This window comes from Dermochelys coriacea, chromosome 3 (assembly GCF_009764565.3).
Source record: "Dermochelys coriacea isolate rDerCor1 chromosome 3, rDerCor1.pri.v4, whole genome shotgun sequence".
NCBI lineage: Eukaryota > Metazoa > Chordata > Testudines > Dermochelyidae > Dermochelys > Dermochelys coriacea.
In genome coordinates this window covers 37,463,764-37,487,636 of record NC_050070.1, presented here as the reverse complement: position 1 = coordinate 37,487,636, position 23,873 = coordinate 37,463,764, and the positions used below count along the sequence as shown (strand labels likewise).

Genomic DNA, 23,873 nt, shown 5'->3' with positions numbered 1-23,873 from the left:
CAGTTGTGATGTGCTTCTTGTCTGGCGGTTCCTTTCCATTAGCACAGGGTAGATACAGTAGAACAGCAATCATCTTGAGCAGAGTCTTCCATCCACCCCCAATTTTCTTTTTTTTAATTTTTCAGGTAAGAAGCTCCTAAGAGATGTGTCCTTATCACCTTGAATCTGTTTCTTCTTGTTAATCATACTCCTCAGCTTTACTTGACATTTTTACCTGCCAAGACGTATCAAACATGCCATGACATGTCTCCTGGGAAGTTAGAAAACTGTGAGTTTTGAGAATATCAAATGAAGATGGTTCATTTTTCTGATGGATCCTGTTATGTGCAGAGTGTTTATAATCTGAGTGTTACTTTCTTACAGTTTTAGAGACTTTGAAGGCAGTAGCTGACATTTCCTTAGAACAAAAAGGTGAATGAATTAAGCAGTTTTGAAGCTCTCCTTTTATAACAAATGGTATTGCATCAAATATTTGTTAAATTGTGAAAAATATCCACCCTCTTCAGCGTGTAAGTACATCCATATCCATTAGATTTCTCAGATCTAATACCAGTTTAAGCAGGGCAGATGAAGATGGATGTACTTCTATTTCTGAGTTATATGCCAAGTACTTCACATACACTTTTGCCAAGGCGATAGGAAATATTACACAAAGCAGTTCTTTACTGTGACCAGATGAAGCATTTTTCTAACTTTGAAAAAGGAGCTAATAAAATTTCCCTCAAGGATAAGCTTTCTCCTGAAAGCTAAAGTAGGTTGGATTTTTTTCCATTTTGAAAAGCAAAATAAAAAGAAACAAACAAAAAAACAGGTAACAAATTGTCACATTCTGAGGAACAGTCCAGACCAGTGATGGGTTGTGTCACTGTTTGTTCATAACCTTGGGAGCCTCACAAGCTTTGCCTTTGTAACTCCCAACCTGAGCTGCTCACAACCAGCTTACCAGCATGCCCTCAGTGTCTGTGTATTAGAAATCCCTGGTTCAGCAGCTCTGACCCCAGCAGCCTTTGTTTCTATGGGCAGAGTGAGCCCAACATACTCCCAATTCCAAATTTTTCCCAAACTATGTGCTATGCAATGTCTAGCCCTCTCCTGGACAGTACAGAGAAATAATATGGGGGAGGGGTGGGTTCTTCCTTTAAAGACACAAAAGCACATCACAGCTTATTAACTTAACTAGGGGTAAATATAACCTTCCCATTAAATATAGCACTGAGTTGGTTTATGGTAAAATTTAATACATATATTAACAAAATATAAATAGGTTTAAGTGAGTTCAAGCTTAAGTAAAAGTTACAAGTAAAACAAAACAAAATGCAGTTCTAGAGGTCTAAAAGTTAATCTAGCAAGATACAGGCCTTGTTCAAGATGTTTTTCTCATGTTTTTCGTCATTCTTCTTCCCAGCCTTGGCTGACTTCCCCTCAGTCAGGACTTGCCACAAAAGTACAAAGTTCTCGCTTCCCTTGTCGTCCTAGGTGACATATCACTGCCTAAGCAAGATTTTCACCCCTTGATTGAAGGACCATCTTTCTCAGCTTGCAAGGGCTCTGTTCCCTAGTGATGGATGCCAAAGATGGGCTTTGTTCTCACTTCTATCTTCCATAGTTCAATTAACTTGTCTCAGGAGGCAGGATGACCTCATGCTGTTCCTCTCTTCTTGTGGGCTGCCCCCCCAGGTTTGTTTTTTATGTAAATGGGGTTTCCATTGTTTCGATTCCATAATACTTAATTAGAGACAGGTAAATAGCTATGACATTTGCTCCTGTCTGAGCAGACTGTACAACCTAATATCAGTGAGTATTTGCAATTCCTTACATAATGCTAATACATACAGTTCACAATGATATTTATCACCAGTGTTTCTTTAACTTTCATTAAAGACCTCACTCGATGTGCTTTTATACTACAGTAATATTGTATACGATATATGTATTGTATACATATATATGATTCAATTCATATCACTTGATGTTCAACCCCCCGTCTTTATAAACCAGTAAACCTTTGCAATTAATTCTTCTGAAAAGTAAAACCCAGACCAAACGTTTCTCTCCTGCTGGGTGCAAATGTCATGCTGTACTCTCTCCCTTGCTAGCATGAGGTTTGCTTCTATCCCCCATCAGCCCGATGTATCTGTTTACTGCCTATACATAAACTGAAGTAAATACACATTCTTATGTTTAGGATAGACCTGTTAAATAACTCTTCCTTATATACTTGGTTCAAACACATTTTAGTTAATTTTAATTCCAGAATATAACTCATAACTTACTGTGTACATTAGTTTTCAAGTGATACCTCAAAAAGCATATTTGTAATGTAAGTAAAGAATTTGTAAACGTTAAGGCCAAAAAGAACCATTACGGTCATCTAGTATGACCTCTTGCATAACTCAGGCCACAGAATTTCATTTGATTCCTGCATCATGCCCATAACTTCTGGTTGAGCTAGTTCACATCTTTCAGAAAGATATAAAGGGATCACTTCATCCAACAGCTGTTTTAACAGAGCATTATAACTCTTTGGGACAGGAAGAGGTGGGAAATATTGTATCCAGAAACACAGACTATGCACAGTAATCTGTCCGAGACTTAATGAAATGGAGAAACCTGTCTATAAAAAACAGGAGTTCTCCTTTATATCTTTCCCAGTAGAGATGTACCAGAGTTGTTTAGATTTTTTTCTGAGCCCAGCAGCCTCAGTTGCTGTACAGTTGCTATCTGTGCCCTTGGTATCCACTAAGTGAACTGCAGTAGTCAGAACTACTTATCCTAATCCCAATCTAATTAAAATATATTCAGCCTTTTGTTTTAGAGAGGTACATATTTAAAGAGGTTTCAGTCTTAATCTTCTAAAATGGTCTCTGTCTCTTTGTCATAGTGATCCTAGCCCTTCTGAGTCCTACCTGGGCTTTCTGTCTCTAATTTTTTTTTAAATTAATCTCTCCTGATTTGAGGGTTAGGTATAAGGAATCTCTTTCAAACCACTCGAATGTTCAAAACAGAAGAAACCTTTTCAGTATGACCACTGCAAGCCCTGACTGATTCTTGTATGGGGCCCTTTCAACAATAAATGGCAAAAATCACCAGCATAATTTATATCTTTAAAACAGCATCAGCTGTAAAATAGACCTATAGTTAAATGGATGGGGAGACTGAGACGCTTTTTCACCCTGCGGTCACTTCAGGTCAGAGTCAAGGCACAATAGAGCATTATTAGGGCTTCCATAGTTTACTGTTCTGTCCTGGTTTATTATTTATTGTATTATAGTAGTTTATAGAGACCCCAACTGATATCCTCAAAGTCTCATTGTGCTAGACACTGTACAGAGCCATAATAAGAGATAGTTCTGAAAAACTTACAATCTAAATAGACAAAGCACAAAAGGTGAGAAAGGAAACTGAGGTACAGAGAGGTGAGAACTTGCCCAAGGTTACCCAGCAAGCTAGTGTCAGAGCCGGAAATAGAATTTAGGTCTATCTTCTGAGCCCTGGACTACATTGCCTCTCAGAATGTCCTGTACAGAAACAGAGGATTTGAGTTTTCCTTGCTATGAATATAGAAAACATCCACAAACCCTGAATTCCCTTTAAAAAAAACTGCAACAAACTCTTCTGATCGTGTGGTCACTTTCCAGAGAACCAGTTCGCTATAGGACTTAGAAGACAATGCAGTGCGTTGAAACAGTTTGTGACTTTCATTCTGCTACACTTCACCACCAGCAAGTTCCTTTGTGTATTTATAATATAATTTTAAATTTATATGCAGCTAACCCAGGAAAGCTACCATTGCCAGGCTGGGTGGGTTTTTTTTGTTTTGTTTTTTGGGGTTGGTTTTTTTGCTTTTTGTTTACCTCCTTAATTATTCTTTGCAAAGAAATGGATTGATAGGAATATTCTTCATTGATTTTTAGAGAGAAATGCTATTTTATATTCATTTCAATAAAAAAGGATTTTTTTCCAGGTCACGTTTGATGTCATTTGAAAAAATAACATAGAAAACCTTCATTTGCACATTGAACTGCTGGCTGCACACTACTTAGCCCATGAAAAAGAAAAGGACTTCATTATGCAGTTCTGCCAGACCCTTAATGTTCATTACTGCTGCTTTCCTCCATTGGGGCACAGAATGATCTGAATTAAAATTGCAGAGGCAGTTAACCAAAGAATATTTACTGTGAACTCCACGGACTCTTGGTCTGTTTTGTTGTAGTCCTCTCTCTTTACTAAGTTAAAGACCAAACATACATTTTTCAGTTATACCCAAACTCTTCCAACCCTTTCCTGATAACTAGAAGCAAGAGGTAGTCAAATGCACACAGCACTCTGTAGCTGTCAGTCTCAGAAGACACTGTACTTGGAATAGAAACCTAACCTTTTGCCCACCCTACCAGCTGAAGGGAAGCAGTGACCACTGTAGCAGCAAGATTCTTAATAATGGGGACAAACTCTAGACAGGAAACCCAAGGGAAAATAAATAATTGATTTCAACAACTGAAGGAAGAAACAGCAAAGTAAACAAAATATGTTTACTCACAAAATATAATAACCTACCATTGAAAAAAGAAAAGGAGTACTTGTGGCACCTTAGACACTAACAAATTTATTTGAGCATAAGCTTTCGTGAGCTACAGCTCACTTCATCGGATGCATTTGGTGGAAAATCCGATGAAGTGAGCTGTAGCTCACGAAAGCTTATGCTCAAATAAATTTTAGTCTCTAAGGTGCCACAAGTCCTCCTTTTTCTTTTTGCGAATACAGACTAACACGGCTGCTACTCTGAAACCTACCATTGAAACTATCCTACTTAGCTAATGGGGAAAGAAGTGAGAGGATGTCTTAAGCAGACAGGTTTTAATAAGCTTAGAAAATAAACAAGTATTGCTTTAACATGATGATCACACTCCCTACAGTGATGAGCTTTCAGTAGTTAGAAAAATCTATTTAACAAACGAGATAAAAATACCAGCACCATGTAAAATTATTAAGCTCCATTCCACAGTTCCCTTTAGCCTTTTTTCACTCCTTTTAAATCAGATTTTATTTCCATAACCCCCAAAGAGATTTCTTGCTTCTATGATCTCCCTTCAGCCCCTCCACACCCCTTTGATCTTTTCACAGGATATTCCAGCTGTCTCAAATTTGTGCCCATGTCAATACTGGTTTTGGAGACTGCTGAACTAACTTGTTTAAATAACAAAAATCTAAGCAAAACAATGTAGAAATGTGACAGATAATTATATGACCTTGTAGGATGTCTGCAACATTAATATGTCTGTCCATGCTTCTTTGCTGCTATAGTATTTGTTTGAAAATTGAACAGCAAACAAATAGGATGAAAAGAAAAAGCGGATTAGGTCAGGTGTCTCTTCAAAGCAAATGTGTTTGACTTTATCAAATGTCTGCAGATGGTTCCCCTCTGGGGGATATTTCAGCAACTTCAGTAAGTGGTACCTGTACTTGCTTACCAGTGGTAAAAGATCAATGGGTAAGAAAGTATAGATTTTCCCAAAAGTTCATAATTGCATATTCTTTGAAACTCAAAATCATGTTTTTAACAGCAGTTTTCATTGGAGGTGTGTATTTTTAAACTTCTGGGCTTGACACATACTAGTTATGGCTCACCATGTCTCATTACACTATGCGTGGTGATCTGTTAGAATCTGGAAATGATGGGATTTTCAGAAAATTGCAGTTCATAAAAGCAGCTCTGTATTAAACAGGGCAGATAGACTTCAGACATTTTGAAACATGGTTGTTTTTATTTTAATGATTAATTTTATTTTCTTAAACAGAATAGCTGACTCAGATTTTCTCTCTTGGGTCTCCTAAAATGTAAAGAGATCCTGTCCTCCTCTGCCTGCTTATTTCAGAAGGCTTACAGGAGAGAAACTCACCTTAAGAGGTTCAGCGGAGAGGCCTCCATGGTGTACACCTCCTAATCAACTCACAAAATATCCATTTAGGGCATTATCCCAAACTTATTCAAGTAAAAGGCATGTTGAAGTCATTTGACATCACAGCTTCTCTATATATCTCATTGATTTCAATGGGCTTTGAATCAGGCCCTAACTGAGGCAAATTCTCCCTGATCCATGTACACTGAACAAAGACGAGCACTCTGAAGTAAAAGCTTTTGCACAGTCCTGAGCTGGACTATGGACACCTTCACTATATATGAGTATAGGCAGCTAGGATAACTGCACGTGCGCAAGCGGCATGGCTTTCTGAAATGAGAAAACTCATGCAAAATCTATTATAGCACACAATGGTCAATGATTCATAACTTGATCATGTCAACAACAATTTTTACCAGAACAGTTTCACCAGAACTCACAAGCAATTCTATTCAGTGAGACCTGAAGAGATGAATTCATGATGAATTTCACGAGTTTAATTCAATAGAACTGTTCAGAAAACATAGCAGTAATTTTTTTAATGGAGAAAGTATATCTTTTTCACTCTGCCTGTTCTCAAAAATGGCTAGACCATTTTTGCTCAAACTTCAAAAACATAAATAAAGGACACAGCGACAAGCCTAGAAAATTTCAGTCCAGAAAATAGGTGTTTCAAAAAGATTTGAGCAACTGAAAACTAGGGCTTAGAATGGAAACCTTTATGGAACCCTTAGTGCAGTAGTCACTTCCAGTCCAGCTATGTTATTTTCACTGCAGAAAATGTCTATTTTATTACACAGGTATTTGCTAATGATACACTATCCACAGGAAGAGAGTGCATGCCTTTTTACCGTTCATCTCCTGCATGTGGCACTGGTGATCATAGAATTCTCTTTGGAAATCTATCAACACTGAAACCAAGAGAACAGATCAATGGTTTAACCTCTTTCCTTGATGCTTCCACTGTCTATGGCAGCACACCTGCTGTGGAAAACAAACTGAGGAATTTTACAAGCAAAGAAGGCCTCCTTAGAGTGAATGTGCGATATTATGACCATGATCGGGAATATCTGCCTTTTGTAGACCAGATCCCATCTCCCTGTACACAAGACCCCAACTCAGATGCAGCTGAAAGGATCGAATGCTTTATGGCTGGGGACAGCAGGTCTAGTGAAATAATCTCATTGACAGCTATGCACACCTTGTGGTTGCGAGAACACAACCGCCTGGCTAAAGCACTGAAAAAACTGAACAGGCATTGGAGCTCGGAAACAGTTTACCAAGAAGCTCGCAAAATTGTTGGTGCTCTACATCAGGTTGGCTAACTACTTAATTGTCAATTTATTCCTATGACTCTGCTACAATTTAATTAAGCACAAACTGAAAATGTGTGTCCATGAGCTTAATTGTTTTTGCCATGTGCCTTTCCTTGCTGTCTCTATTTTGTACTTCAGATTTTTGGTGTCAGATTTTCATTCTTTTCTCAAACATCTTGATATTTTGATTCTTTCACTTGTTCAGATCCCACCCCTCTCTGCTGTCATTTTTTTCTGGCTTCTTTTACTGGACTTTTAGCTGCATTTCCTCTTTCCTCAGACTTTTCCTTCTATCTATTTATTCTATTGAAGTCTCTTTTTGCTCTTTCTGGCTCTCTTCTTTATAGCAATTTTGGAAAAGGAAACAAGTAAAAAGTAGGTAAATCTCCCACAGTGCACAAAAGTTTGACTTTCTAATGCAAAATCTATAAACAAATATTCTCCTTCCATAAAAAGACCATAAGCTTCAGACTACCAAACTAATGCATAAACCCCTAGGGCATAGACTTTGGGCCCTAAAACTTGGGAAGGAGAAATCAATATGGAAAATAACAAAGCAGACAGGAAAGTAGACATACAGAGTTTCTTATTAAATCAATGAGCAGAAATCTTCATAATTAAACTGAAATTCTAACATCCACCAGGGTTTCACTTTCCAGAATTATCTTCAACATTAAGATACTCTTATGAGATATTTTGTTTTCATTTTACTTTAAAATATGTCTCTCCCAACCATTCCATTGTGGTTTGAAAAATCTACCCTTAGGTTACAGAGTGTATTTTTTGATTCATAGACAAGTAGAGCAAATATTGCATCCAGGTATCCAAATCAATTAAAAACTCTTTGTTACCAATTCACTCTAAACTATGAATTTGGACATGAAGATTATATTTAGGTCATAAAACTAACTTTTCTTTAGCAGTTTTCCAGTGGGGAAAATGGTTATTTCTGCTTGTTCACACTGATCCAGTCTCTGTTATAATCCATAGCACTGGATCTGAAATATCAGCTTTGGAACACTTTGGAAACAACAGGCCTTTCACACAGTCTCTAATTGCTAGCAGCTGAAATATTTGTGACACCAGATTGTGGATTTTTCTGAAGAATAATAGGGAGAAAAACAGACTTAAATGATCACGAAAAAATATTGTTCTCCTTCCACCTGAACTCTCTGTTTGCAGTAAACATAGAATGATTCCTTCAGGAAACCATGTGCAGTTGATGTGAGACTCCTGGTTGCACGAAGAAAGAATACACATAAAAAAATAACTCCTTTTATTTGGAATCAGTACATAATCAGTTTTTTAGATAGTCAGGCCATTAGCCTCTCTTCCAGCTGTCCTAAGTCAATTCCTCTCTCAACTGTTTTTTGTTGTTGTTGTTTTGTTTTAAAATCGTTGTATTAACAAGCTCGGAATGGTTCTTGGTACTAGTTAGAAGAAAAGAGCAAATCAGAAATCCCAAAACTAACCTTCTCTATACTCTGTTAGTGGGTAGGAATATGAAACATCATGCTCTTAAACAAAATAGTTTTCACAAGGTATTATTCTGTATGACTCTGGACTACTTTATTATCTCTTTCAGTATCACAGACTAATGAGATCAGCCTGTGGCATGTGAGGAATATATTTGAGCTGATCTAGCCCATTTAGGGACACTCATTCAGTGGATGTAATTGTAGTAGCTTTATTAGAGTGTTATAATAACCAGAGCACAGGCAAAAGCTATGGTTGGAGTTGTCTAAAACTTCCATTCCAGGATTCTATATTCAGTTGCTATAACTTTCTAAGATTTTCATCTTTTGGGCTGAATATGTCCAGATCTAGTCTCTCCCTGAGAGTGCATATTTATGGAGAGCTTGAACAAAACCAGTTAATCCTTTTTTAAAAAAAACTAAGAATAAGATTTTTTAAAAGCACTATTTCCATTGGATTTTTTTTCCAGTGTTGCTTTTTAAACAGCTCTACTGACAAGCAAATAGAAGTAGAAACTTGACATTAATACAGCCCTTGGAAGGGAGAAGTGCCTTTCAGGGTTCTGGGGGTTTGATTTGGTTTAGTTATGGAGATTTGGAAAGCATGTTTCACATAAGTGCAGTAGTTTGTTTAAACCATGGCAACACTTTAATTCTTTCACAATATTCTAAATGAGGAGGACTGTGCTGTGCAAACATGCACAGTTAATTTCATGTTGTAGTAAAATGTATTGAGCCCTGGATCATTCAGAGTGCAGCCAAATTCATGCTCAATGATGGAGGCTAGAAAGAATGATTTCAATGTTGTGACACATGTGCCAAGATTTATTTTGGGGGTGTTTAGACAACCTTTCTTTTTTTTCCTGCCACTTGCTCACAAACATCAGTGTAACTCTCCTGATTTGAACGGGATTACTTCTCATTTGCCCTGGTGCAAAAATGAGAGGAGAATCAGGACTACTGTCTAAGGAAACAATGAAAGTACAATTTTTTGTTCCTTTAACGTCATTAAAATTCTAGGAAATTTCATATAGTAAAAAAAAAATGAAGAGATTGTTAAGGTTGCAAAGTTAAGCACTCAAATGCCAGTAAATGCTACTAGCAACCTTAACTCTGCTCTGATATATTCATATTTTTTTTAAAACTAAGGGTTTAATTTAATGAATTTAGGTCACACACAGAAATAAAAATGTATTTTACATTTGGGTTACTAGATACTAACTCCAACATGTGATTCCAGCTTTTTCTGCAGTTTAAAAATAAATAACTCCCTTCCTCATTCATATAGATGTAAAGCATTTCTTGAAGCCAGTGCTGAGGCTGTACTACAGGCCAATAGACCACCCTTCCCCTCAACCTCCCAAAGCCTGCCCTAAATTGCTATGTGGGGTGGTAAACTGCTTCATCAATCCTGAGTGCTGACAGCAGAACCCAGCACTAAGCTTGGCAAATAACTATCTTCCTATTTTGCTGAAAAGATCATGCAATTTCTTGATAGCTTCTCAAACAACATGGCTCCGGTCCTCCTATACCAGCCAACAACAACCCACTTGTACTGAAGACTATACCCTAACACATTCACAGCAAGGGCTGAATTAAGGTTCCACAGGCAGCCTTAAATTTGGCTTTTCCTTAATTGTGAGCCCTTCATTTTGCAACCTTAATACTCTCTTAATGCTGGGGCTGGAGAGTACTAGCATGGGTCTTAAGGAGGCCAAAGAGGGGGGGTTACAGTAATCAGCAGGTTCTCACCAAGCCATGAACTCGCATTTTAGCACTTGCACAGAAAGGAAGGGTTGAGTTTGTTAAAATGGTTTGAGAAAGAACTGGCAAGATCTGATGACAAGTGGTAAGAGTATGTGTGAAAAATGTAAGGCAATTCCTTCTAAATATCTTGAGCTCTGTGCCTTTATATTCATGTCTAGAAAGCATGCTGATTTTGATACAGGACTGAATGTCTAGAGCTCTGGAATTTATTGTAGGTTCTGCTGGAGACACAGTGTGTGTGATTTTGGGCAAATCATTTAATCTGTGCATCAACTTTTGCCATTTTAAAATGGGAATGATAATACTTCCCTATCTCACAGATATGTTCAGAGGATGCATTCATTAATGGGTCACCCTTTACAATAAGGTTCCATTTATAAATTGTTTGTAAAGGGTTAGCAAATATTTAGTAGATGTTATAAGTATGTAATAAACAGGTGCTGTAGAACTTGAGTATTATACATTATAGCAGTTGTTACTATGATTGGTTATTTTCTATTACTTCCTAAAGAGATCTTTCACAAAGTCAGCAGATTCTACCTACTTGCCTCACAGCCATTTCTATAATTGTAAGGAATTCATGCAGCCTGAGCAGTGCTTATAATTTATCCTGTTTGTAAGGAACTCATGCAACCTATGCAGGGCTTGCAATTAAATTAATATACTTTACTCCCTATTGGTCTTTGCCCACCAGAGGCCACCCATGCCAAATACAGTATATAAGAAGTTAGTGAGTACCAGTCTTTGCTCAGCGCAATGGCTGTCTGTTTCCTTACCCACTAGGGGCTGCATTGTGTTCTCAGACTAAAGCCTGATGCTGTCACCTGGATCTGAATCTATTGTGAGCGTTATCTCGTTCTGTGACAATAATAGGCACTATTCTTCGTAGGCAAGTAATTTCTGTTTCGGCCTTATATTTGTCCTTCTTTTGGATAGTCCAATTCAGTTCACATCTGCTTTATAAGGTGATGGTTGGTTGTTCTTCTCTAGCTGGACTGAATGTCTGTAAGGTGCAATAATAGTCCATTTCTTCCTGCAATGGCAATCTGAATGGGAGTGCTCTTTTTGTGTTTGCACTCAGGATACGGCCTAAAGCCTTGTTGCAAGCCAGACTCTAAGGGCAATGTACTGAATCTGAGGAGCAAGAAATATGAAAGTGCACCTACAGATAAAAATATGCTGCTTAAACAGAAATTTATATAAAATTCTTATGAGATATACACCTTCAATTTGTGTATCCTGCTTCCCATGTAGAGATCAACTTAAAGCTTCAGGAAAGGATCTACATTTTAAACAGAATGACAGATTATTTTATTTTTTAATGTTAGCAGCAAGACTTTGTATTGCACATTCTTGGGGAAATGTGACTTCTCCTGGGGAATTGTGATATAGTAAAATATGGACTATCCTTGCAATGGAAAACCTCTCACATCAAGTATGTACACAAAGGAAGCACTTTTTAGCACGCTCCAAGGTGGAGGCCAGCATCTTTAGCTAGGTTTTTTGAATATTAACCCGCTCCTGAATAGTAATGGAACATGTAGTGTGTTAATGTTAATACTCACTCTGTATTCAGACAAAACCATGAATTAAACCCTCTGAGCCACAGGCGCCATTTTTCTGGGTGGGTGCTCCACTCCGAGGCCCCGGCCCCACTTTGCTCCCTCCCCCCGTGTCCTGCCCTCTCTCCACCTCTTCCCTCCCCTGCTCCGTCCCCTCCCCCCAGTGCCTTCTGCCCACCGCTGAACAGCTGATCAGCCTGCTGAACAGCTGATTGCCAGGTGGCTGGTGGGTGCTGAGCACCCACTATTTTTTTCCATGGGTGCTCCAGCCCCAGAGCACCTACCGAGTCCACACCTATGCTCTGAGCAGTCATGTATTGGAAAGCCACTAGCAACTCTTGGAAGCCTCTTGTTAGAAATCTGTCCCCTGAATTAAATTAGCTTATGAAGTGCCATGCTGGATCATATCAATGGTCCCTTTAATCCAATATTTTGTTTCCGATGGTACCAGTAGCAGATACTATTGAGGCTACTCTGCAAGCAAATGCACCTTCTCACCAGATGTGTTATACAGTTACGTAGGGAGGCCTTTGTGAAAATTTTGGCAACATACCATGGCTTGGAGTTTGACTTTGGGAAGAACCTGAGGATTTAGTCAATTGTCAGCAAATCAGAACTCTATTTTATCCCATTAAATCAGGTTAATGAGTATGTTTTAAAGAATATTAATTATTCTAACGTCTAGTTATACTATTAAGAAGTAATTCAGCTACTAAATTTATGGCACCTGCCATGACACTAATGCCCATATTTTAGGAAGTTGGACACTGTTGCAGCAATGTCACTCTTTAGAAGAAGTAGGTATTGATATTACTTATTATAATATACTTCTTTAGGAGGTTCTTTATGGAGGTTGGAGTTCATGCTCTGAGGTGCTGAGTGCCTCCTGAAAGGAGCTGAGTTGGCCTCCAATCCCACTAATGTCTCGGGGATTAGAGTGCACTCAGCATGATCTGACCCTTTGTGCCCCACATTCCAGAAACTATCCATGCAATTGCAAACACACACAGTCATAAATAGTCTCAAAGTAAATGATAAATTCTAGTGCAGTGTAGTACAGTAACTCTGGATTTCTTTTTCCCTGTAAAGCTACAGCTCTTTGGTGCTGATTGTGTTGAAGTGTTTTTAGGCAAGGATGTTCTGTCACTTACGTAGAAGAGGCTGAATATATAAAGAATTCTGTATTAAAACAAACTATGATGATTATTGCATGGCAAATATGAAAAGAAACACGTCTTTAAAATCACTCACTCTGATTAGGTGGCACACTTTTCTTCTATGTCACATATGCTGCTTTGCATATCAAATGCACTGAAAAATCATTTTGAATCTCTGCAGAGTGCTTAGACTTCTTTTTTAAATTTCAGCAGGAGTGTAAGTCTTTAAATGAATTGTATTGTTTCTCCCCACCTCTTGAGACAAGCCCAAGTTAATTAGGTTGTGAGCCTGCTCCGAGGGTTATGTGTCAGAGGTTCTAATATGCAGTTCTTGTAGTTTTATGTCGGCTTCCAGATTTTTTTCTCCGGTATCCTCCTCAATTTCCCCTTTGATTTTCTGTAAAACACTTCTGCCTAGCACAGGACCACCACCCCTCAAACCCAAACCCTACCAAACTCTTGAATCTTCCAGCACAGGACAACACATACACAAGGCTCATTTACATTGTTAGCCTTATAATTGTAATGACCTTAGGCAAAATTGGAGCCCCTGTCTTCATCAATGCATGGAGAACTTGAATGTGAACTGTTCTCCTCCTTCAGTCCCATGGGTGGAGGTTGAGATCTGGCCTTTAGTTGCCTCCTGGTTGGACCTACCATTGGAATGGGAGAGCAAAGGCAGTCCATGAATTGTTATGTCTATATGGCAGAGATTCCCAATGTGCTTGTGCCTGCAGTTGACTTTGTCACATTTACATCATTATTCTGTTCTACTTTGGCCAGTTTGGGTTGCTTGATAATGAAACAAAGTATTCACTTTCCTTTCTCCCTGCTTCACTCTGGTCCTGGAGATGTGAGTATTACCTCCTCAGTATCTCCAACCTCTGCTTGCCTCAGAAGGGAGGGTCCAAACTTGACAAGTCTATACTCCTGCCCTCTATATGATAGCACAATATGCTACTACTAGGCCACAAAGCGGACTTGAAACCTAAAGTTACAACTGGAGCTAACAATACCTGTGTGTGTGATAAGTGTTGGCAAATATTAATTTTTTAAATGACAACCACACTACTAATTTCCAGCAATTAAAAAAAAATTTGACAGACAGCATGCGAGAAAAATCTAATCTAATCAAGCAACTGTGCAAAGTCTTGAAATAGCTTCTTTCTTATGTGAATATAACTAATTTAGAAAAGTGAAGAGTGGAAGCTGAAAAAGACTGAGCAAGAGCTGCCCATACAGCTCTGTGCAGCGTGAATGCTGGCAAATATGCGGTGTCATATCTTATAGAATTTGCTTTTCTGTGTGACATACCAAAGATAATGAAACCCAAAATCTGATGAGACTATGTTATTCCTGCTTGATTTTCAATATGCATTATATCAAGCATCTACTGTATTTGTCTGATTGGTTTACTGCATATTCTATCAAACTTAAAATATATTTTGAGTTCACTATACTTCATATTCATCCCATTAAGCTTTAATAAATTCAAATATAATCTTTACTTTGTAATGCAGTTTCATTTTATTCAGTGCAATATATCATTTCTTCGGGGGGGGGGAAATTGGTCAGTATTACTAATAAACTTTTTTATAGGCTTCCGTAATTCTATTACATTATAAAAGCACTTGATAGGAGATGTTTATGTATTTCCGTTATACAATCTGATTTGTGGTGATCTTTAAATTGTCTGCAGTTTTGTATCAAATGTCTATCAAAGGATTCTGGGAGTAAACATTTAAACATGTGACTGAAAACAAAATCTGTTCATGGTTTATGCTGGTTTAGTTTAAAGGCTCAGTAGTTTATGCTGTCCCAATACAGCTTTTAGGATTTAAATCAATGCTGGGTATCAGGGAGTTCTCAAGCTCATTGAAGTCATAGGGAGCTATTATAGACCACATCGGTAATCTGTCCATGCCAGGCTTTGGACTCATGTTTGCACTAAGGGATTTGGGAGCCTGGATTGCTGGGTCTATTCCTAGCCCTGCCACTGACTCTCTGTATGATCTTGGGCAAGTGATGTAAGTTCTTTGTCCTCATCTGCAAAACAAAGACAATGGTACTTACCTACCTCACAGGGTTGTTGAAAGTGTTAATTAATGCTTGTAAAGTGCTTAGAGATCACTGGATGAAAAGGCACTATACTAGTGGGAAGCATTATTATATTATGTAAATATTAACTGCAATTTTTTTTCTTTTAGATTATTACTCTAAGAGACTATATTCCAAAAATCATTGGCCCAGAGGCTTTTAATCAGTATCTTGGTCTGTATAAAGGCTATGATCACAAAATAAATCCCACGGCTTCAAATGTTTTTTGTACAGCTGCTTTTCGATTTGGTCATGCAACAATACACCCAATAATAAAAAGACTTAATGCTCAGTATCAAGATGACCCAGACCTCCCAAATCTTCATATGCATGAAGTTTTTTTTAGTCCCTGGAGGCTCATTAAAGAAGGTATGGTTTTATGTGGATTACATCTTTTAACATTATTGTAGCATTTTTCAAACTTCTTCCTAATTGCATTTCAAAATCTTATAAAATCAAGAACATTCATTTAATTGCATCATTGGTTCAGGTTGTTGAACAGTGCCCAAAGAATTAATGTCAGCTGGGAAAATTTATTTTTGTTAACTAGTCTTTTGAAGCACAAACACTGTTCTTTAGAAACATCTCATTAATCTCGTATAATCAGTCTGTTAACAGTGTTTCTGCAGTCTTAAAAAACAGACAGTGCCTCTTAACTGCATTATTGTTTTCTATCATTGTTTTGTTTGAATTTAAAGACCTTTAAGGTGAATAATTTTAAAAATAGAGTGAAAAGTGCAAGTAGAAATATTAAGAAAATTTATAATGATTTTATTTTCACATGTACTTTGACACTGCATTGGTTTTATGTTTTAAAGGAGGTTTGGACCCTTTACTAAGAGGTATTCTAGCAAAGTCAGCAAAACTACTGATGCAGGATCAAATGATGAATGAAGAATTAACAGAAAGGCTTGTTGTATTGTCCAATAATGGGTCATTGGACTTAGCATCATTAAATTTACAGCGTGGACGTGATCATGGACTCCCAGGTCTATTACTTTTTTCTAGATTTTCTATGCTAACGATTGAGACATCACTACTTATATTTGAAGCATACTGGAAATTTACCAATATGGTTAAGTGATAGCTATGTCTAATTAAAAAGAGGAGTTACCCCTGTCTCTTTTAGGAATGCACAACAAGAGTAAAAAGTAGCTATAATGAAGACAAGATATTCACTAGCATTAGACATGAAAAAAAAGTCCTTAGTTTGAAAGGGACAAACCATAATGAAGGGGGTTACTGTATGTATCTGGAGTGGCTTTTTAGTAACTATGACTTATTAGAATTAGTCAACATTTTTCAAATCTCATAATTTTACATTTTATTTAAAAAAAAAAACACAATTGTAACAATTTTCCCCTATGCTTTTCAATGAGCTCTACTATTAGGTTTTTCTAAAAATGAAGAACCATAAACCTTCCGTTTAAATTTATTTTTATTTGAGCTTAAGGAGAAAAATATGGAAAAAGCAAAGTAGTCTCTATGGGCTGGGCTACACTGCAAATGCACAATGTAATTCCCACTTCAGGTAGACATAGAAGCACTAGCTTTGATTGTGCTAGTGCACTAAAAATAGCCGTGTGGCCACAGCAGCATGGGCAGCAACCTGAGCTAGCAACTCAAGTACTGTCCTATCTGATATCCCATGTCTGTACTTGGGTTGCTAGTGTAAGCTGCTGCCCATGCTGCCAAAACTGCATTGCTATTTTTACCACCCACGATCAAAGCTAGAGCACATATTGTGACAAAGCTCTGTCCTTGCCTCTGTGGGTCCCGCGTTTCCTGGTGGATTTCGCTAGCCTCAGAGGCTCACTGTGACCCTCCACATAACCCTTCTTTCTCTAGAGACAAGGGTCACAGTCTACTGAGCCATTTTCATCATAAGCTAGCGAGGGAGGTGAGGAGAAGTTATCCTTCCTTGCACAGTCTCTGTTGTCTCCCAGTCTCAGTGATTAAACAGGGGGCAAAGGTGTGGGGGGGAAGCCCAGGCCCACCCTCTACTCCGGGCTCCAGCCCAGGGACCCTAATAGTATCAGCTATGGTAGCTGACCTTTTAGAAACATGACATGTACAATTCCCTGGGCTACTTCCCCCAGAGCAGCCCTCACTTCCTCAAGCTCCTCTTCACCCTTACCTCAGGGCCTCCTTCCTTGTGCCTGATATGGTGTGTACTACTCAGCCTCTCCAACCATACAACTTCTTCCCACAGCTCCTGACATGCACACCCACCTGACTGACTGGGAGGCTTTTAACTAGTTTCAGCCAGCCCCTGATTGGCTTCAGGTGTCCCAATCAACATAGCCTTCTCCCTGCCTTCTGGAAAGTTCTTAATTGGCCCCAGATGTCTTAATTGACCTGGAGCAGCTTCCATTTCACTTAACCCTGGTACCAGGGATTTGTTTAGCCTTGAGCTAATATATCTATATCCCACTACTTTTCTATAGCCATCTGGCCTTGCCCTGTCACAGTATCTATAGGTGAGCTGGGTATTACATCACTAAGGACAGTGCAGACATAGCATGTGTATGTGTCTCTTCTTTCTCTGCAGACGGGCAGAGCTCTTAGAAATGGAAAAGGGCAGTACACAGAAAATGAAGGCACTGAAGTGTCTAACTCTCAGTGGCTGAAGCATACATAGACATAGTCCAGAGCCATTATCAAGTATTGTGTGGGTGGTCTGGTAGCCAGGAGGGCAATCAGTATTAGAGCTATTCCCAAGCAATGGTCGGTATTCTTTCAGGGGGTCAGTAGCTAGGGGATCCAAACCAAGGGATGAGGTGGCAAGGTAGGATCAGGCAAGGCAGCAGGGCAATGCAGCAAGGCAGTTTAGGCAACAACCAGCAGACAATGGCCTGATGCTCAGACAGCTTCCTCTTCCTGTTAGGATCTTTATATAGTCCAGGTATCCCATGGAAATGCTGTCTGTCCTGCCACTCAGGGGCTTCAGGTCTGGCTGCTGTGGAGTTGTAGACACTTAGCACTAAGGCTGCTGGTCGGGGTGGTGGCTCATCATTATCAGTGTAGCGTGAAGGCTACAGATGCCATCTAAGGACTTCCATGGGCCTGGTTTTGATACCAGTTTCCTGACATTGTCACAGCTACTTATGCTACCAATGTCCTTCCTGAGAAGTATCATTAGATGTCATTGATTCATCAAAATGGTTTTAATTGTTTAGTTTTTCCAGACCGAGAAAGAAAAAATGTCATTTTTATATTATGAAGCAATACTCATCCTCTTTCATTTTCTCTTGTTCTGGTATCAGCATGACACACTATAACCTCTACTGCTTGCACTGACCTGACCCTGTGTGCGTCTGAAATTTGTTCTTCATTCACTCATTTCATTAATTCTAAGAGGCAACTTTGAAGCTGCAGGCCAAATGTAGTAAGACTTTCACAGAGCAGTTATTTTGAGGTCTATGTTTCTTTCTTTAATTAAAAATTAGATTCAAGGTACAAATGAATAGGCTAAGACTTTTTATTCTAAGTTGCATTAGCCACAAATTTTTGAATTTTCCTTTTGCTCTATCAAGTCTTCAGAATTTTTAGAAATGGAAATGTTATGTTATGCCTAGTTTTACCTTCATTAACATAATGTAGCTTCAATATATCTAAAAGGCCAGACCTTGCCACCCTTACTCACACTGAGTAGTACCTCACCCTGTGAATAGGCCCATTGATTTCAACCAATTCTACTAGGTCTATTTTCAGAAGAAGATGCTAGTTGGTGTGAGTAAGGATATCAGAAGCTGGCACCTATAAATGAGTTAATTTTGAGTGCTATGTTAAACAGTCAGATTTCAAGGCTAATCTCTCTATAAATTTAATATATTTAGGTTACAATGACTGGCGAGAATTCTGCGATTTACCAAGACTGGAAACTCAAACTGACCTGAATACAGTAATAGCTAATAGGAAGGTAGCTGAAAAAATCATGGAATTGTACAGCAATCCAAACAATATTGATGTTTGGCTCGGTGGCCTAGCAGAAAACTTCCTTCCAGGTGCGAGAACTGGCCCACTGTTTGCATGTATAATTGGAAAGCAAATGAAAGCCCTAAGGGAAGGTGACCGGTAAGTGTATTTATACTGTTTATTTGTACGTAGCACCTCAAAGGGTGCTGGGCACTTCACAGATATGAGAAGACCGGTCTCTGTTCCTTATAAAAACATTATGACAAAGAAGGGAGGAAAGAGGAAAAAATACATGCATTTTTAACATATTAATCCCCACCCCCACTGTTTATTGTTCCTTAATCCCTTGTTTACCAGTTTCTCTCTCTCTCTTTTTTTTTTTTTTCCTGAATCTTCTCTGTATTCTTCCTTTGTGTATGTTTTTGGACATGATTCCTACCAGCAAGGAGACCACTCCTGTGGCATATTACGAATACGCTGCAATTCCATGCTGCTATTCAGCAGGCTAATGCTTCCTGCACAGGCCCTATATGAGACTTAAACGGTGCAAAAAAATCTTGTGCAAGTGTGAAACTTCATCCTAGGGAAAGAGAGTTTTACCTGTACAAAAACTGCAGGCTCAGGCTCTGAATAAATGCAAGATTCAGTCGTAGTAATATAACAGTCCATTTTTAATGAATTTTGGAATATACTGGAATTTTTTATAAATGCAACTTGTAAATGTAAGGAATGTGAAAAAGGGTCCACACAATCAAACACAGCTGAATTCACTCCTACCAGCCCTTAAGGAACTAATCCTGATTCACCTAAGGAGACTCATTTTATATTATTTATTAGACCTTTAGGGCCAGAGTGATGGCCCTAAATAATTAAGTCTCTTATACCCACATTAAAGCCCCTTTATTGTGCCAGAGTGATGTAACATCTTTGTGATGTACATAAAAATCTAGCCCATAGGGTTTAAATGTGGACTTAAAAAAATTTTAATTAACTAAAAGAATGTAACACAAAGAATGAAACATTGTTAAATGCTGTGCCATTTTTATGATCATGACAAACAGTTCACACAGACTTGTTTTAAACACCATTTCAACTCTTCTGAATCGTTTACAATTTTACTAGCATTAGCACTGTATGAGAATGTTAGATATGATAGTTTTTATTGTCCCTTATTTTGAGTATATAAACATATCTGAGATTAAATAACATTTATGCTTAATTCTGCCATCTATCTGACCTTTCCCCCTGAAGTTGGCTTCTTTACAGATTTAACCTCTAAAAATAGCAGATCAAATGTAGTAGTTGTTTGGCTGCTAAGAATAAAAATGCTCACTTCCTTCCATGAAGTTTGAAAAGCTATGAGACCGTAGAGACAGCGCATAGTTTTGAGGTGGGACTTAGAGTGAATGTTGGTAAGTCCGAGGCTATGGTAAGTGAGGAGGAGGAGGACTCACCATAAAGGAAATTACAGGCACAGAGCTTAGAAGAGTGAAAGAATGTAAATGCCTAGGATCAATGGTTGCTGACAAAGGGGCTCTCCTAAGCTTAGTCTGGAGAGGAGAAGTGTGAGGGGGGACATAACCATCTTCAAGTAAGTAAAATGTTGTTATAAAGAGAAGGGTGATAAATTGTTCTCCTTAACCACTGAGGGGAGGATGAGAAGTAACAGGCTTACATTGCAGAAAGAGAGATTTAGGCTAAACATTAGGAAAAACTTCCTAACTGTAAGAGTAGTTAGCACTAGTACAAATTACTTAGGGAAATTTTGGAATCTCTGTCATTTATCTCCATCATTACAGGTTTTTAAGAACCACTTAGACAAACACATGTCAGGAATGGTCTAGAGACAACACTTAGTCCTGCTTCAGAGCAGGAGACTGGACTAGATGACCTATCAAGGTCCCTTCCAGTCCTATATTCTGTGCCTGACATTATATCAATGCTACTTGATGCAAATGGTGTGAGCTGACCCCAGTTCTCTTTGATAAAAAAATGCCAATAAAGTTTGAAGGTATAGTCTAAGAGTACCTCTACACTGCAAAAAAAAAAAAAAATTAACAAGATTCAGAGCCAAGTTCAACTGAGTCAGGCTCAAAGGTCTCTGGCTGGGGGGTTAAAAATAACAGTATGGACTTTGCTGCTTGGGCTGGCGCTTGGCTCTGAAACCCCACAAAAGGGGTGAGTCTCAGAGCCCAAGCGGCAATGTCTGCACTGCTACTTTGAGCCCTGTGGTTCAGGCTGCAGTCAGCTGATCTAGGCTCTGAACTCACTCCCATGAACCCTTTTTTTTTTTAAGTGTAGACATACCCTAAAACTGTAATTTGGCCCATCCTAATGTATGGAACCGAGATTTTACCAGACACAGGGAAAGAAATCATTATGCTTTCCACCACGGAAATGAAGACGTTGAGATGGTCAAATGTTTGGACACTCCATGATAGGAAATGAAAGGAGGTTGTGAGGGACCTAATGCTGCTTGCCCCAACTGAAGACAAATATAGGGAAGCTAGGCTATGTTGGTATAGACATGTCCAGTGGAGACCTGAAAGCAATATTTTTGTAGAGTGGCCCTTGCGATGATTGTGGACAACCAATGGAGAGGCCAAAGGTTCATCCATGGACCAAATATCAGCAGACCAATTGCACAACAGCAAGGTGTACAATCATGAGTTTTGGAAGAAGGCTATAAAATTTTTCAACCGTAATTAGGAAAGCATCAAGAAAGAAGAAGATTGTATAGACAGACTGTGATAACAAGTTGATTGATAAATATTGAAGAAACATGTAATGTTTTGTTTTGGTTGTCACCCCTCTAGGGGAGTGAAAGGAAAAGTCTATTATATTTTAATTTAGTGACTTTGGTTTAGTGATACAGAGCTCAGGTAACCTGATGATTCATATATTGATTGAGATACCAGTTAACAAGCAGTTCAAGATATCAGTTCCCAGATATTGATTTAAGATGATAAATCAGAATTGAGCAAGATTTCTGACTAGTTGAACTCTATCCTGGTAGGATCAGAATCTCTCAGCTACATGACTAAAATTGAAATTATTGCCTTTTGAATTGGCCAAAACAAGTCCACACTTTAAATCCAATAGAGTCATTTGGAAAAAATTGTTTCTGTTCCATCTGAAGTTACTCCTTTATCCCTTACCTTTTCCTATTCAAATGCTTCATCCTGTGGTGGGATTCAGAAAGAGGCAAAAATTCTGCAGCTGATCTTTCAGCTGTCTGGTTATAGACTATACTATGGCTTGTCATGTCTGAATTCATTGCTACCCTTAAGATGAACAGCTCCCTCTCAAGTTTATATATATATATATATATATATATATATATATATATATATATATATATATATATATATATATATATATAAATAATATGTGTGTGTGTGTGTGTGATGTGTCCTGTAACATATGTTTAACAAATTCTGTATTGTGGAGACATGTAAGTTACAAATGCATAGTCTGACTACTGGTACATATAACACTGAGCATGAGGTACAAGCAATTTACCTTCAAATTTCTCTTCTAAGATATTACTTTTATATTTATTATGTTTAATTAATTAAAAGCAATAACTGATTATCAGGTCTGCATATATGAATAGTGATAATCCTTGTGCTGAAAATATATCCATTCTTTATGGCTTGGAGGGTATGTGATTTCTTTGTGGGATGAGGTTGATAGCGAAGAAGGGAAGAATTCAAGAGCAGTGTCAAATTGTTCTTCCCCACTCAACCCGTTGAACATACTCTCACCCCTCTACCCCTTCAGTTCATTATTCTAATGGATAACTTCCTCTCCTGATGTCAGAACCACCTCTTTTAGATTCCCCTCCCCACCCCTTTTATAAGACGATTTCACCCTCTTGATCTTGTTAATTTTAAGGGATGGTTCTTAAGGTGCCCCTGTCAGGGAAAAAGGGTTCAGACCTTGGTCCTGCCAAGTGCTGAGCACTCCTGTAAGATACTAAGCCCACTCATCTCTCACTGACTTCCGTAGGAGCTGAGGGTGTTTAGCATGTTGCAGGCGAACTGAGCACTTTGCAGGATTGAGCCCATAATAGGTTTTACATTGGGCACATAAATCTTCAACCAATGTAGCAGCCGTCTGTATTCGCAAAAAGAAAAGGAGTACTTGTGGCACCTTAGAGACTAACAAATTTATTTGAGCATAAGCTTTCGTGAGCATCCGATGAATTGAGCTGTAGCTCACAAAAGCTTATGCTCAAATAAATTTGTTAGTTCTAAGGTGCCACAAGTACTCCTTTTCTTTTTTCAACCAATGTAGTTGTTGTTGTATTGCCATTAGTATAGTGCATATTCCTTAACTGTGTTTTGATGAAATGCTTATTTTTTGTCTCATAATAATAGTGCACTCTGCAAACAGAAATAATTAACACCTGGAATGTAATCTTTTTAACACGCACCTACCAATCTTTGCAGATTTTGGTGGGAAAACAGTCATGTTTTCACAGAAACTCAAAGGCATGAACTAAGAAAACATTCTTTGTCCCGTATAATCTGTGATAACACAGGCCTCTCAGAAGTGCCACTTGATGCCTTTCAACTTGGGAAGTCTTCTCAAGACTTTGAGTCATGTGACAATATACCAGGAATAAATTTAGAAGCATGGCAGGAAAGCAATCAGCAAGGTAATGTGAGAATTAAGCATC

General features: G+C 38.3%; 1 protein-coding gene across 1 annotated transcript in view; it reads left to right on the top strand.

The window, feature by feature from the left end:
- Window positions 1-23,873, top strand: part of TPO (thyroid peroxidase) — a 63,339-nt gene that overhangs the window by 27,597 nt on the left and 11,869 nt on the right. Inside the window, exons 8-12 of the mRNA XM_038396165.2 lie at window positions 6,698-7,213; window positions 15,382-15,640; window positions 16,090-16,260; window positions 19,111-19,348; window positions 23,644-23,852. Coding sequence (XP_038252093.2) covers window positions 6,698-7,213; window positions 15,382-15,640; window positions 16,090-16,260; window positions 19,111-19,348; window positions 23,644-23,852 — 1,393 coding nt within the window. The remainder of the gene's footprint in view (window positions 1-6,697; window positions 7,214-15,381; window positions 15,641-16,089; window positions 16,261-19,110; window positions 19,349-23,643; window positions 23,853-23,873) is intronic.